The following is a 14,859-nucleotide window of genomic DNA, read 5'->3' as shown; positions in this document are numbered from 1 at the left end:
AAGGATCGTTTTGACAATCTGCATTTAAAACCCAACACCCCAACAACCCCTTTGCACGAGGCCAGAAGAGAATATCCTTGTGTTTTAAATTCAGTCCTGAATTGTACTGACTGCCAAAGCCAGAACAGAGATCAGTGTGCCTGCTTTTGAGGAGATTTATGGTTTCATCGGTGTAGATCTGGGGTAGGATTGCAGCTGAACTGTGGGAGCATCCGCACGGCAGGCAGAGGAGCAGCGTATATGTGAGCTAGCTTGAAACCAGCTCACTCGGACAGTGGTTATCCCCAGCTGTAAGTTACTTAGTGAGACAAGTATATTTTGAGGCACTTCAACCAATGTGGCTCTCTGATGTTGGTTGCTCTTCATTGTCTTCTGACTGACACGTGGATGTACCCTGCCTGCTTGTTGGGATGTCATTTGGTCTCTGTGCTAAAGCAGCCTGGCACTGACCTGATGTTTGCAGGTCGTGGCTGAGGGAAGCTGCGGAACTTGTTGGGCGCCCTGGGGCTCGAATAACAGGGTGAGACAACAGGTCAGGGCTTGGGAGGAGCAGGCAGAGCTGCTCCGTGGTGCTGTGCCCATGCGAGAGGCTGCTGGGTCAGGTCTGAGGCTCACTGGAGGAGTTTATGTGAGGAGTAGGAAGCTTACATGATCTGTCAGTCTGTCTTGTGTGAGTGATCGGTCTTCAGTATCACAAGCGGTAATATTTACTTCATTTTCACAATCTGGAAAAAATAAATAAAAGCCCTGTGAGACTGATGCTGTTTGGGGGTTTTACTGTAAAATACAGAATGTGGAAAGCTCTTTTTTTGAGATTCAAGGCAGGGATAGCTCAGTATCTGCTCAAGATGACTCCAGTCTTGGGATTAGATCAAAGCAATCATGTGAGAGCAATCATGTGAGTTAGAACAGCAAGTGCCATCCCTGTCATTCAAAGAAGCATTATAATTATTAATGCATGATATGAATCTTTCTGTAGTGGCACAGCAAGACTATTAGGAAGATACGTATGGGCGCAGGGTGTTTGAGAATGCTAATCAAAGAGGGTCTAGAAAATGTCAAACAGAAATTGACACTTCAACAGCATTACCCATCAGTCGGTTCCTCTCGTGGATCTCACCAAGGTTACCTCGCTCTTGGCTCCGGTGGTGGGGGAAGCAGGAGGGGCCGCTCTGCTGTGCTTTGGGTGGTTATGGCAGATGATGTGGTGAGAGCAAGGGTGGTTTCATGGGTGCAGGTTGGTTTCTTCAGCTCTCTTTGAACCGATGCAGGACCTCGGTGCTGTTGGAGGTCTCCGTGGCATAGGTCACCATTGCTCACACCCCACAAAGCCAGTCTGGTTTGAGAACCAAGATCAGAGTAGAGCTCTTGTAAGAGTCAGTCTCAGTTTAGCAATATTTGGCAATAGGAAGAGAGCAGAATTCATTTTTTTTAATGCCAGTGAGAGGCATTAGCTGCTGGGAGTATCTGGTTGGTGGCAGTTCCTGGTAGCACAAAGGTCTTTGCTCTGTGTAGAGAAATTAATATAAGCAGGATGGATGCCTGGACTTCAGACAGGTGCAAATAAACAAACACCACCCTCCATTTCTACATTTTATTTTTAATTGCCTTTCTTTAAGTGGTGATATTTGTGTATTGTTCCCATTAGAGACAATTTACGTTCCAGGCATCGCATTATTAGTCCCTTTATGTTTGCTTAGGGAAGAAAGTCTAATAGATTTCTGTTGACTTTTTTTTTCTCCCTCCTTCTATCATTTTTAATATGGATCTTGATCAGTTTATCTATGTGGATGGTGCCTGTGCTGTGGGGGCTGTGTGTGTATTTATTCCCACTAAAGAGGAGTTTAGCATAGTGGCCCATATTCTGCCTATCTAAATCTCTTCCCGTACCTTCCAGGGAAACTCCTATGTATTCTAAACCCTATAGATGTTTCATGTAACTAGTTTGTAGTTACATGTATCCCAGTTTCTGGTGATCCTGCAGGGTATGTTATTACTGGAGCGTTAACTCTGGTACCTGATGTTCCACTGGAGCTGAACGGAAGAAGGCACTTTTCAAACATGTCCCAGAAGAACTGGTCCTGACCACCCCTCTCTTGGGGTGTCACTAGGAGAATATCAGGGTGACCTGCCTGTGGGTCTTTTCTGCAGTGAATCGTGGAGAAATTATCTGCCATTCTGGACACGTGAGTGGGAACTATAGGAACAGCATTGGAGAATCGTCACATATCTCATGATTAAGCCTAAACCCGCACTGCAAAGTGAATAAAGTTTCACTGGGCTGGTGAAAGAGGTACCTGCACTGCAGCCTGGCCCCTTGGATGGTCTCTGAATAAGAGCATTCTGTTGGGGTCCAGAAGGTGACCAAGGGAATGACCAAACCAAGATCTTTAAGTATCATGGAGACAATCATTAATATTGTTTATAGGGCTAGTGTCTAGATTAGGGAACCCCTAACTGAGATAGATGGGATTTATGAGTGTTTGCACCATGTAGAATAGGGGGCTGTAATTTTAGTTTGCAAAGTATATTGAGTCCTTTTGATTTACCACTGACTGATGGAGTGACCTTGAGCAAAACAGGCAGTCTCCCTACACCATGAAAGGAGAGCTAGGCAGGAATTTTTTGACAAGACATTTTTCATTTGAAAATGCCAGTTCGCTGAAACTGGATCTCTTCAGGAACATGTATCAGTTTTGCTGAATTTCTCATTTGGAATTTTTTGGGTCAAATGAAAAGGTCTCCCCCCCCCCACCCCCCCGACTTCTCTTTCCAAATTAATTTTTATTTCTAATATCTACAACAAATATTTCAGAAGTCAGAAGCAAACATCTTGACCCTGTCTGATATTTGTTCAGATCTCAAGATTGCAAAATTTGATTTTCTGTTGCAATGCAGAAATTTTCCAAAGTCCTCATCAGTTATTGCAAGATGGAGAAACTGTTTCCTCCCGATAAAGTTCCATGTTGCCATCTGCAGAGAGAATGCCTCTGCCCTATCTGATCAGCTGTGGAGCCCTGCTCCCTTTGTATTGGTAAGGTGCTTTGGGATCTTCAGGCAGAAGGTGGTGTAGAAAGGCCAGCTGCAGTTGCAGTGTCCATCTGGATGCCTCTTCCCCTGCTGCCTCCGAGGTGAAGTGCAATTGCTTTTTCCCCTTCCCCCTCTGATCTCACCAAATTAAAGCAAGGAAAAGACTCCACCAGCAAGACCTGCTTCTGGATTTGCAGTCAGTAGCCATCTCCAATAACCATCAGGCTGTCAGCTTCCCCCCCACCTCCCCCTACCTCCCACCTCCCCCATCACTCACCAAAGGAAAAAAAGAGCTGGAGCCACAGCTTGAAATATATCATGCAATAGTGTATCATGAATTTCTTGTGAATCACATTGGTGAAGCAGGTTTATTTATTTCTGAGACTTTAAATCAATACAAAGTAGGTCTCTTAGTTCTGAAGCTGGGATGGAGTGTGAAAAAATGAGCCCATTGTACTCTTAAAACTTTGGGGAAAGGAGATGACAGCTATATAATTCCATTTACCAGGCACTAGGGGCTTTAATGTGAAGGTGACGGGGAGCTCTTTGTGCATTTAGAGCACCATATCTTCTAAATAAAAGATCTGTAGACTTGATAGTGGAGTATAGCTCTGACTTTAATAATCTCCAAGCATTAGACCGAGCCAATATGTTCCCAAGTCAGAAGGGTCCCCCACCGAACGCTCGTAAATTAAAAGTGCAGGAACTGCACACATTCATAGATTAGAAATGCAAGAAGTGCAGTCCGTCTCCAGGCAGAGAGGAGGTGTCTGCGCTCGCGCCGCCATGCGAATAGGCTAAAGACTCGGGAACGGGTCTGTTCGGGAGCACGGCTCTTGCTGGCATCTTGCCTCAGCTTGGTTCTCCTGTTCGGAGTTGCTGCTATTTTACCCTCTAATGACATGATATGTGTGGGGGAAGAGCTGAGTGATAGAAATGAACACTGTAAGATCTGTTGAGGCTTGACTGCACATAATAGCAGTCAGGTTTTAAGTTCCTACATTGTGTTTTCTGATGAGACATTCATTCTGATCGTTTCTGCCTGTTTATGAAAAATAGGCTATTTATAGTATGTGCATGTGCCTTTTCTGCTTCAGGTTTCTGGCAGATAATATAAATTGTGGGATGGGAATTGCAATTATTGAAATTATTCGGATAAAAATCTGGCACTTATATTTGATATAAACACATGATATGCTCTGAATAATAACAGCACTTATGTTACATAATGATTCCCATTCAAGCCCTCTGCTGTCATTTTTTCAGATCTTTTATCTTTGATGAAACATATGAGCCAATCAAGTTTGCAGCCAAACCAGCTTTACAGTGAGTGTCTCAACTAACTAGCAGCTCAGTTTCTGAAAAGGAGCACAGAGAAAGCAGCTGGTCATCATGGGTTTGAGTGCTAGAAAATGATTAATATGCATATGACATGCCTGTAAACCTGTTGAGGACGGTCTTTTAAAGGCTGAAAAGGCTGCTAGAATCCTGGCTCTCCTTTGTACTTTCCAAAAGATCCTCTGAAATAAAAAGAAACGTGGTTCCCCATTACGGTAGGGAGAGTGGCTTTTGGAGAAGCAAATGAAGTAAGTGTTCACAATACTGCCCGTGTATTTTGTAAGCATGTGGTATCAAAGGTTGCATTATCTGGAAAATAGTGTGTGTTCTTGCAGTCATGGGCTGAGCTTTAGACGTGCAGTTCTAGAACTAGCATTGCCTTCTGACCACTTCACTGGTGTCCTCATCCTTTTGTTGAGGTGGGGGCACAGAGGAAGCATTTTGTCCTGTCTACCCTGTTAAATGCATTGCTTTCTGCACACTTGGAAGGTTTGTTTTCAGGAGCAAAGGAAGGGGAGACTGAGCGGCTCATCCAAATCCAACCCGGGTCCCTAGTGACCGGGAGGCTGTTTGGCACCAAATACACAAGGAGTGGGTGGTGGCAGTCCTGCTTCGTTGGTTATGGTTAATGCTAGTGCTTGAAGGGGCGGCAGGGGACAGGCTGCTGGTAGAAGGGAAAGCAGACCTGTTTGCTGACACCTTCCAGCGGCGGGCGGCAGCGCTTGCTGCACCTCGCTCAGGAACGTCAGACCGGCTGCTGCTGAACTGGAAAAAGGAAATTATATCCAAAATGCAAAGGCACTGGGATAATGTGCAGGAAAGGAGTAGTAACAGAAGTGAGGGGTCCTCACTGGAGACTTCAGAAAGGGCAAGTTTGGGGTCTCTGTGTGGGGCCAGTCACCCACAGCAGCTTCCTTTGACTGGTAGCATGTCAAACTCCGGGTGGACAGAAACATGGTTTCTGCATTTCCGAGCTTTCCTGGAGTGGAAAGAATTGTAATTTAAAGCAAATTTTCTGGTGCCAGAAGCTTACTGTCTGGTGCTTTGCTGTTCATGGCTGCTCTTTTTTGTCTCTTTTTGCCGTTGGATTAAGCACAAGATCAGAGGTCAAATATTGCCAATATTCAGGTATATGTGTATTGTGTATCTCAGCTTTAAAATCCTGGGACCTGTTCTTTCCCACCCCTCTTGCTGGACCTTTCTTGATCTCTGGTCTATGGCAGCTGACTCTGGTAGCTGCATCTTTGACTGTTCCCTGGAGTGCTAGTAAGCTTTCTGCTAGGAAGGGCCTGCTTTGCAAACTTAACCCTTCCATGCACGTGTTTGGTTGTTAAACGGATGCCTTCTATAAGCCTTGGGCTACTTTCACTTCTTGACCTCCTACTTCATGTGACTCAGTGTACCTCCCTGGCGGACCCAAACTCTCAGGGTTTGAAGTTTACCATTTTGACAGATCCTGCTCATATCAGATACAGGGTTTAATCCTGTGCAGTCTTTTCTCCCACGAGTTTGTTTCTAGCATTACCTGTCTAACTGATTTAGCAACATTTCTAAATCCACTCATGCCTCTGCTGACCATGTGCCTTACTGAGGAATGTCTGAGTCCTTTAATTGCAGAAGCATCAGTTTTGGACTTCTCCAGCAGATGTATTCTCTTTCACCCTTGGATATTTTCTTGCAGAAACATTTATACAGCAATATGCATTGCACCATTTAAGATTGTTAATTGGAGATTGAATTACTTGTCAGCCTTTAAAAATGTAGTTCTCTGAGGTCAGAGATGAGGTGGTTAGCAGAGCTGAATGGATGAGCTATTGCATTCATTTTTTTCTCAAGCCCAATGATCATTGTCTATAAGCTGGCTAGCCCTTCAGTGCCTTTTAACCTCTGGCACCCAATTCAGTCTGCAGCTGTATGTGTGAAACAAGCTGGCAGGATCTCTGATCGTTCCTGAGTAGACAGAAGAGCACATGTGCAGAAGCAGGTTAGGAGACCAGCACCCAGCCTCGCAGTATCCCTGGAAGACAACCTCTTTAACCCCTTGGCTGCACTGTTTCTGCACCGGGGACTGGAATAGCTTGCTTTGCGTTTGGACTGTGCTTAAGTCAGGGTCTGATTTAGAGCTTGCGTGTGCCCATGTTACACGTCCCTCCTCCTGCACTCAGTGCAGGTGCAAGTGCACATGTGTGGACATATATGTCATACAAATGAAGGCAGCGAGCGCTCATTGGTACAACTTTTAAATGCGGCTTGGGACTACGTTGCCTCTGCTGACAAACACTGACAAGTAAATAGTGCGCTCGCTCAGTCTTACAGAGGGATTTCATTTGCACAGCCCCTCACAATGCTCTGCCACTTCACTGAAATGTCTGGAGCACTCGGGAAAAGGAACTGCATATTTATCTTGATCTCCAAAAAGGGATTTAAGGGCGAGAGCAGGCGGTATATTAGACTGTTTTCATTGCCTGTCAGCAGTGGTAAACCTGAGCTGTCTACAGTGTCTCTGGATAAGCAGCAGCAGAGGCCCATTTTGCATGTACATACGTTTGCATTAGTTCATAGATGGGGAGTTTAAATCCTCTTTAGTTTTATTTTCCTCTGTGGAAAGCATTTAGCTGGCCTTGTGCCTGGCATCTGGAGGCCTGTGCTTTTCTTTTCCTTGAACCTAAATCTATGCTGCTGTCTTTTCTACCATGCCTTTTCATGGCACTGATTTTGTTAGAAGAAGGTGAAGGTATTTGAGCCTAGAAGGGAGACCCAGGAACATCTCTGTGCAAAACTACAATGCTTACATTGACTTCTAAATTTTTGGGCTAGTTGCGTAACTTCTGTGCCTCGGTTTCTTCTGTACGTAAACCTCAACTGACATCTGTCTCACAGGGAGTTCTGTGAGGATCATTTAGTGCTTGTGAAGTGCTGAGTTTTGTGAAATGCCAGACCACCGGGCCTTTTCTTCTCCAAAGGAAAATAAATTTGGACTTAGCAAATGATAGCGTTGTGCCTTACCAGACGGGCACAGTGGCTCCCTGACCCCAGCTGTGATTAACTGATCTTGTGCAGGAAGAAAGCTAATTGGTCCAGTTTTGGACTACAATTATAAAACTAATTGTAGTTTTATAACCAGATCAAAATTTTCTATTTTCATATCCCTTTAGCACCTTCTTACTTTCAGCCCAAAAGGTCAAATCGTGAGAAATGTGGAGCTCCCCTCTGCTGTGGGTGAGATGAGTTATGTCCCGAGCGCTCATTGTAGGATGTCGGGATGAGGATGAAGTCAGACCCAAGCATCCCTTCCGTAAGGACTGGGTTGCCGTGGGCTCCGGGCTGCTCCTCTCTTGGGGTGGCCCTTCTTCCTAAAATGAGCTGCGCTGGTTGTTTGGTGGGGGAGGGCAGGTTGTTTGTGTGTGTTTGAGGGGTTTTTTAAGATCTAAATGAAGCAGGTATGTAATGCCCTCTGTCTGTTAGAAAGACTCAACCCATAAAAATAACAAACGGCATGTATTTGCTAGAATGTCAAAGTTATGAGTTTATTTTGTAATGATGTGCTCCTGCCTTCATGAGGTAAACTGGCCGTGGCAGAGGTGTTATTAGTAATATGGACTCAGTGGAGCAGAAAGCTGAGTGACCGAGAGATCAGTGTATCAGTCAGTGAGAGGGCAAATGGAAAGAGACAGCAGGAGAATGAGAAAAGAGCTGCGGTGCCTGGGCTGAGATTAGAGATGGAGCTGTGCAAGAGAATTAGAAGCCCAGTAGTCACAGTCTTATTCCTTCCAGTCCCTCTAAGGAGCTGGTATGGCTTTGTCTTTGCTATACTCGTCTTTGTGCGCAGTGTTGTTTTTTTCCCCAATTAAAGGTTTAAATGGGTCCACCCTACCAGTCATCTTAGTCAGAGCAATTTTGAGTTAGCGAGCTGAGCTCGGGTCAGCACCCAGGAGACTTGGTCACGTATCAGCTCCATTGCTGCTTGGGGAAGGGCAAGTCGTGTCACTGCCCCCTGCCTCAGTTTCCCCATTTGTATCATTCCCCTTGGGGATCACTGTTCCTAAGATCTTATCTGCACACAAGGCTTGGGAAGGTCTATAGTGAGTGATTTGCTCCATCCTTTGGTGTTGAAGTGATCATGACTTGCTGCAGGAATGGGCTTGTGTGCATCTCCTTAGCCAACACCTCCTTGTCGCATCCCATCCACTGATGGTTTTCCTGTTTTTCTTTCAAAAGGTGCTGGGACGGGAAGTTTATACCTCCAACAACCAGCTGGGCGGGATCCAGATAATGCACAACAACGGAGTGACGCACAGCACTGTGTGTGATGATTTTGAAGGAGTCTACACTATTCTGCAGTGGCTTTCCTACATGCCGAAGGTAATTCCTGGCCCTGCAGGAGTGCAAGGTGCCACTACCTATTGGGGGGGTGGGGGGCTCTCTGTATCTGTGGGTTTTTTCTGTGTTTGTATGGCAAACACGTGTTGCCTAGCAAAATGGTTTAGGCTTATGATCAAGACTGTTAAGCATTATGGTATTGAAGTCAACAAAGTAGTTTTTGTCTTCAAGAGCTTCAGGAACTGGGATGCGGGGCAGCCTGGCACTGCCTGGGGTACTTTCACATCACTCCCCTGGCGTGCTGCCCTCAGTACTCCGGGCAGCAGGATTTTATGTAAGCAGTGGATTGTCTCTTACTGAACAGAGTCTAAAAGTTCCCCTCTGAGGCAGTAATTTGTAGGAGTTGATGTATATGTGTAAGCTGCTCTGCAGCCAGGAAGGTAGCAACAAAACACACAGGTCACCTTCCTTCAGGAAAGACTGCATAGAATGAGTCAGGTGGCCTGGTCACCTTTCAAAAATTAAATTGCAACCCCTCGCTAATGCTGGCTATGCCTGAAGTTCAAGAGTAAGTGAAGTACGGTGTATGCCAGATGATGCCAAAGGAGGGTTTGAGAGAGTGTATGGAGCACCTTGGAAGTTTCTTCAAGCTCTTGCCGAGGCTCTGGGATCCCGTCAGTCGAAGGGTTGTGCAGTGTCGGGGAAAGAGGACTCTGACCAGGTCCTTTACAGCTGGTGTTTGGTGCAAAGCCATGCAGGAGAACTACTTCCTTCAATATTTTTCTTTTTCCCTTAGAGTGTTTACAGCCCTGTTCCTATCCTCAAAGTCAAGGATCCTATAGACAGAACCATAGAGTTTGTTCCTACCAAGACTCCCTATGATCCTCGCTGGATGCTGGCTGGACGCCCAAATCCAAGTACGTAGATCTTTGGTGGCCAGGGTATGCAGTAATGCGTCTTGTTTCAAGACTGGTTGTCAAGGCTTTATGTCTGCAATCCAAATATATTTCAGAGCTTATAAAGTAATTAGTTCTAAACAATTTGAATATAATATATAAAAACAGCATGTAAATTCTGAGTGCTTGAGGACACCTACAATTATTAGTTACTTTTATAGATTTTCTTTTTTTTTATGGTTCAGAGGAAAGTCCATATACAAAGGGTCTGTACGCTAAAGGAATCACAGTATTCCTGCAGATCTTGGAGAATAATTGTATTGGAAATGCTGCAAACCATTGAACTCCCATGCATGCTTTTGGGGTTGTGCAGCCTGTGTACGTACAAGCTGCAAACTGGGTGACCATTATGCCTGCTGTTATTAATGAGTTTGGGGGGCTAAAATGAGATTTGTGATAAACTAAGTTTTCTGTTTTTGGATAATATTTTTTCATCATCTCTCAAGTAATTCATCCAGCTGTCTGAGTGCAGCTAACGCTGGCTTCCAAATCGAGTGACTTCAGATTTTAATTTAGTGGAAGCGTTAAGGAAAGCAGATGATTCCCTGTGATAAGTTAAAGCAGATATCTCCTAGGTGAAAAGTTAAAGCCATTTATTAGAGGAGATATTGCCGTGATATTCTTCAAACTGACGCCCGACACGAGGCCAGAATCTAAACGATCAGCTTTGGGCTCACGATAAAGAGATAATTTTGAAATGGATGGTCACATTTTACAGTGGGGCCACAGAAGCAAGGAATGTAGAACACAGTAATTACAAGTTTGGTCTTGATAAAACACTCTCCATCCTGTTTAAGTCAGCAGAGGTTAGCTTGCTTGGATCTCCACTTTTAATTGGTTTTGGACTTGGGTTTGCAGAAGCAGAGGTGCTTGTTCAGATTAAAGCATTCCCCAGAAGCTGTGTGCCAAGGGGTAAAGCTGGGAGGGATTTTGGGTTGGGTTTGTTTTTTTTTTTTGCAGAGCTTCATGAAGCCCCAGTGGAAAGCAGGTGCCCTCAGAGAGTTGGATTTCTGTAATTGTCTGGGTGGGTAGAGTATCTCGATGCCTTGACTTTGGGATATACAACTTACACAGGCTGGAGGACTGCAGAAAGCGAGCTGTCTGCAAATCTTACTTGTCACTCCCTAATCCAGCATCAGCAGTCAGCCCAAATGAAAGCTCTTCATTGTGGCCTTACCTGTTCACTGGAGTAGGGTCCAAGCTGAAATATTGGAAAACCGTCCTGCCACGGTCTTCCTGTCTGGAGAGTGGAAGCAGTGCCATGCTATGGCACAGGTCGGCGTAGTGAGGCTTAACTCGTTCGTAGTGTCTTTCGTGCCTGCTTAAGAAACACCCATGGAAAGTAGAGAAATACACCGTAAACTGCCACCCCGCTTCCCGTGGGGGTAATTGTCATCCTGAGAATTTTATTTGAAGGAATGTATGTGGATTGTTAGTGAACAGGTATGTTGTTGCACATGGGGATGGAGCGATGTTGTCAATATATTGGAGTCTGTGATGCAGAAGGAACGCCAAGTCTGATACTGCACTGGCTTTATAAAGGGCAAATAATACTAGTTCATAGTTAGCATGATCAGGGTAATCAAGCCCTCATACTTCAGGGTAGAAGCTGATTGTCTGCAAGGGTCAGGGAAAGTTTATTTCTCTTAGAACTGCACAGTCATCTTGGTAGTGTTCTCTTCAGGAACAGTTTGATTTCTCTCAAGCATTAGGAAGTGGCTGCCTTCTTTGGGCAAGAGAATTGGTCTGATAGCATACGGTCTGATCCAGGAGGGTGACTCTTAAAGCGTGCTTTAGTTTAGGGAGAGGTGCATCATCTGGTGTCTTCTGTGGAGCAAGTAGGCTTTTGGTATCGGAGTACTTCATTTCAGTTTTTCTAAAAGAATGTGTGAAACATGCCTAGATGTGTGGTCTAGTTTTAAAATATCATAGAGATTTTTATATTTAGTTCCTGAATTTCTTCAGCATTCTTTCTTTAAAAGAAAGATTAGGCAGAATCAAGAGAAAAATGTGAGAGAAGTTTTAAAATAGAAATAGTAATTTTGAAAAACATCTTTAATGACTTTACTGCCTTTTGACAAATATTTGTAGTGTCTTGAAAAAAACAGAGTTATTTATTTAAAAGCATGCAAAGTCCCTCTGCTATCCGAACCCCATCGTTTAACAATAAATGATGCTTTTGCTGATAAATTACTGTCTTTATGCAGACTAGCAAATGAAATAAGACATGATGGCTGAAGGCAGACAAATGCTCAGCTGTCTAATGTTCCCTTGTATTATAATCTATTTAAAAATAAATAAATAAAAAGACAGTGCCACATTCTCCAGTTGGCATTTTTAAGCAAGTTTCAGTTGCTCCTTCGATATTCTCTCTTCTTTCTTCCCTCCCTCCTCCCTCCTCTGATATTTCCATTTTTTTTCCCTTCCCTTTAGGTCAAAAAGGACAGTGGCTAAGTGGTTTCTTTGACAATGGCTCGTTCCTGGAGATCATGCAGCCCTGGGCGCAGACAGTTGTGGTTGGCAGAGCAAGGTAAATTCTAAGAGGCGTTTTAGACATTTGTAGAAATTAAGTTTTCGTTATGCTTTGCGTTTTTCTAGAACATCCTTTGGAAGTTGATGGCTATAAGTAAAAATAAGTCATTACTTGAATAGGATACTTCTTTATCACACAAATGAAGCATGGTCTGATTGTTTCTCCTGGTTTGCTTGGAGGTGACAGCTTTAACATGCAAAAAGCCAAAAAGAGCGAGATTGTTAAAAATTACGGCAGACAATATATGCTTCCCTAGGTACATGGTTGCATAGTGATGCCTTCTTGCAGCTCTGCCTTAGTTGAAGATACGTTACGCAGGTTATTGTTTTGCATTTTATTTGGCTTGCAAGAAAAGTTCAGCTAAAACTAGAGCAAATGGCAAGAAACTCTGCAGAGAGAAGAGCTTAACGTTGCAGAAGTGAGCACCCGCCACACCTGATCGTAGTTGTTTTTCGTGATGCAGAGATGTGCAGCTCCGGAGGCCTGTGGCACTCGCCTCCTCCCGAGGGGAGTCACTTCCCCTTACCTTGCTGCGAAGTGGCACCTGTGCAGGATTCTAAAATGGTCCCCGTTGCCTCGAGGTTTAGACCCCTGCCTTGAAAATATTTGCAGCCTGGGTCATTCTTGGTGTTGCAGGTCTGTGAACTCTCAGAGCTGGCAGGAAGCAGAAGCCTGGAGATAGGATCCTGTATTTTTGACAGAATGCAAATCAGAGCTGGGCTCAAAACCCCCTCAATCACCTCTTTTCTAGTTTCTTCTTTAGTTTTTTGCCACTCCACCTCCCGCCCAAATGGCACTGAGAGTTTCCTGATCTGATTGTCTGCTTCCTCTCAGAATAAAGCCATTTTGAAAGAGTACATTTATCTCCCTTGAGTTTCCACTACAAGTGCTTGAGCTGTCCAAATGCCGCATGCTTATCCTTTGTCACTCCTCATTCCTCAGACTACCGCCAGCTCTCCTCTCAAGACAGAGCTTCATACTCTTGCCTCCAGCAGACTCCCAGCTCCTAATTGATGTCAGTGGTTTTGGTTAATTGTCAGCCTTTTTTTTTTCGTTTTGTTACCAAGTGAAAGGGGAGAAAAAAACCTGAAGTGCCTGAATGGGATCCTGGAGGCTTCAGGTGTTACACTTAATGAGATACGGTCGTGCCCGTGCATGACGGGTGTTCAGAGTGCCTTAGCAGAAGTCTGCATCAAAGAAAAATCTTTTATTTACAGATCTTTCACCTCCCGTACTGTCAGTATCACAGTGCCAACAATCCAGAGCCAAATTACCTGATAATGCTTACCATCTTCTGGAAATCCTGTGGCCACCCCTGGGGTCTGACTCAATCAGCCTCTAGCCTCACAAAATTGGTGACTCAAGGACTGACCGTAGTACCAGGATATCCCTGGTGATGCTGTGTTTGATTACCAGAGCATTCGGTGGGAGACAGGGAGAGACACCACCGTTCCTGAAACACACAGCACAACTGGGATAGCCACCTAGGCTCCCAGCCAGCATAGCCATGAATCAATGCTGTTTCTTATCTCCATTATGTTGATAGCACACGTGGCCCCAGAATATTTGGCGCTGGGAGCTCCCATTTCTCTCTTCGACTTTTTAAAGCCACAGCTCTACAGAGTCCTCCTAATGAGGGTCAGAGAGCCAGAGGTCACACTGTGACATTCACTAGAGCTCACGTGCAACATCTCAGAGGATTGTGTCCGTTCTGGACATCTCTAAAATGGCCATCAGGAGCTCTGTTAATATGTTAATGAAATGCTACATAATAACTGAAGGAGGCTTCCAGATACAAGGGTGTACTCAGCAAAATGTCCCTTTGTTGCTCTTTTCTTAAGACTTTTGAAGGTCTTTAATGGGTTTAGAACTGCCTTTGGACTCTCCTAGTGCAGAATGTGATAGGGAGAAACATACCCATTTCCTCAGATATCATATCAGGGCAGGAGGAGTCGTCTGTGCTCAAGACAGAGCAACGTGGTAGTGTATGGGCTGTACGAGCCCAGCTAGAGACGAACTGCTGCTGAGCCAAAGGGGCGTTCGTGTGCGGGTGCAGCTCAGCTCTGCCTTCTCGGAATTTCATGTCTCTGACCACTGCTGGTCCCAGGGCTCTGAGTGCTATTACCTCTGAAGATCCTTTCCACTCAGAGTATTGTCTGATCTTTATACATTGTTGAGAGGAGCCGAAAATACCTGCTGACTCCACTCCTAATTGTAGCACCTAACCTTGGGATGTCCTGTGACCTTTTGATACACTTGGGTATTTTTATCTGCCATCCATGACGCTCTAAAGTTTTATCTCACAACGTCCTATAATTATTTAAAGGCTTTTAGCTTAAGCAGTATACTGGGGGGCAGGGGGGGTGGGAATCAATGATTTGGCAAAGCTAGAAGGTCTCTGTCCAGGCCCGTGCTCAGCTTCACTTGCAGTTCCTTTCTTCTGACAAATTCCAAGTTGCTTTGGACTCTCACAAACAGGTATATATAATACAAATGAAACTGACTTGTTTCAAAAGCAGTGGCATTTTGAAAAAACAAATAGGAATGTATTCTTCTGGGATTGTTACTGTAAGTGCTGCCAAAACTCATCTTTTGTATGTATGTTTGGAATATGTGTGCTGTTGGCTGTAAATTGTCTTTTATTATTCTATGGCAACTTGTCCAGGGACACACTATAAAACA

General features: G+C 44.6%; 1 protein-coding gene across 2 annotated transcripts in view; it reads left to right on the top strand.

Annotated features, from left to right (window-relative positions):
* The window catches only part of ACACA (acetyl-CoA carboxylase alpha), a 140,769-nt gene that overhangs the window by 96,980 nt on the left and 28,930 nt on the right, over positions 1-14,859 (top strand). For both annotated transcript variants that reach the window (XM_050909166.1, XM_050909167.1), the window contains 3 exons: positions 8,587-8,730; positions 9,485-9,605; positions 12,078-12,174. In XM_050909166.1, the coding sequence (XP_050765123.1) occupies positions 8,587-8,730; positions 9,485-9,605; positions 12,078-12,174 (362 nt within the window). The remainder of the gene's footprint in view (positions 1-8,586; positions 8,731-9,484; positions 9,606-12,077; positions 12,175-14,859) is intronic.

The sequence above is a fragment of the Gymnogyps californianus genome, chromosome 20 (genome assembly GCF_018139145.2).
Source record: "Gymnogyps californianus isolate 813 chromosome 20, ASM1813914v2, whole genome shotgun sequence".
Classification (NCBI taxonomy): Eukaryota; Metazoa; Chordata; class Aves; order Accipitriformes; family Cathartidae; genus Gymnogyps; species Gymnogyps californianus.
Note: the sequence above shows the minus strand (reverse complement) of the source record. Positions and strands in the feature narration are given on the sequence as shown.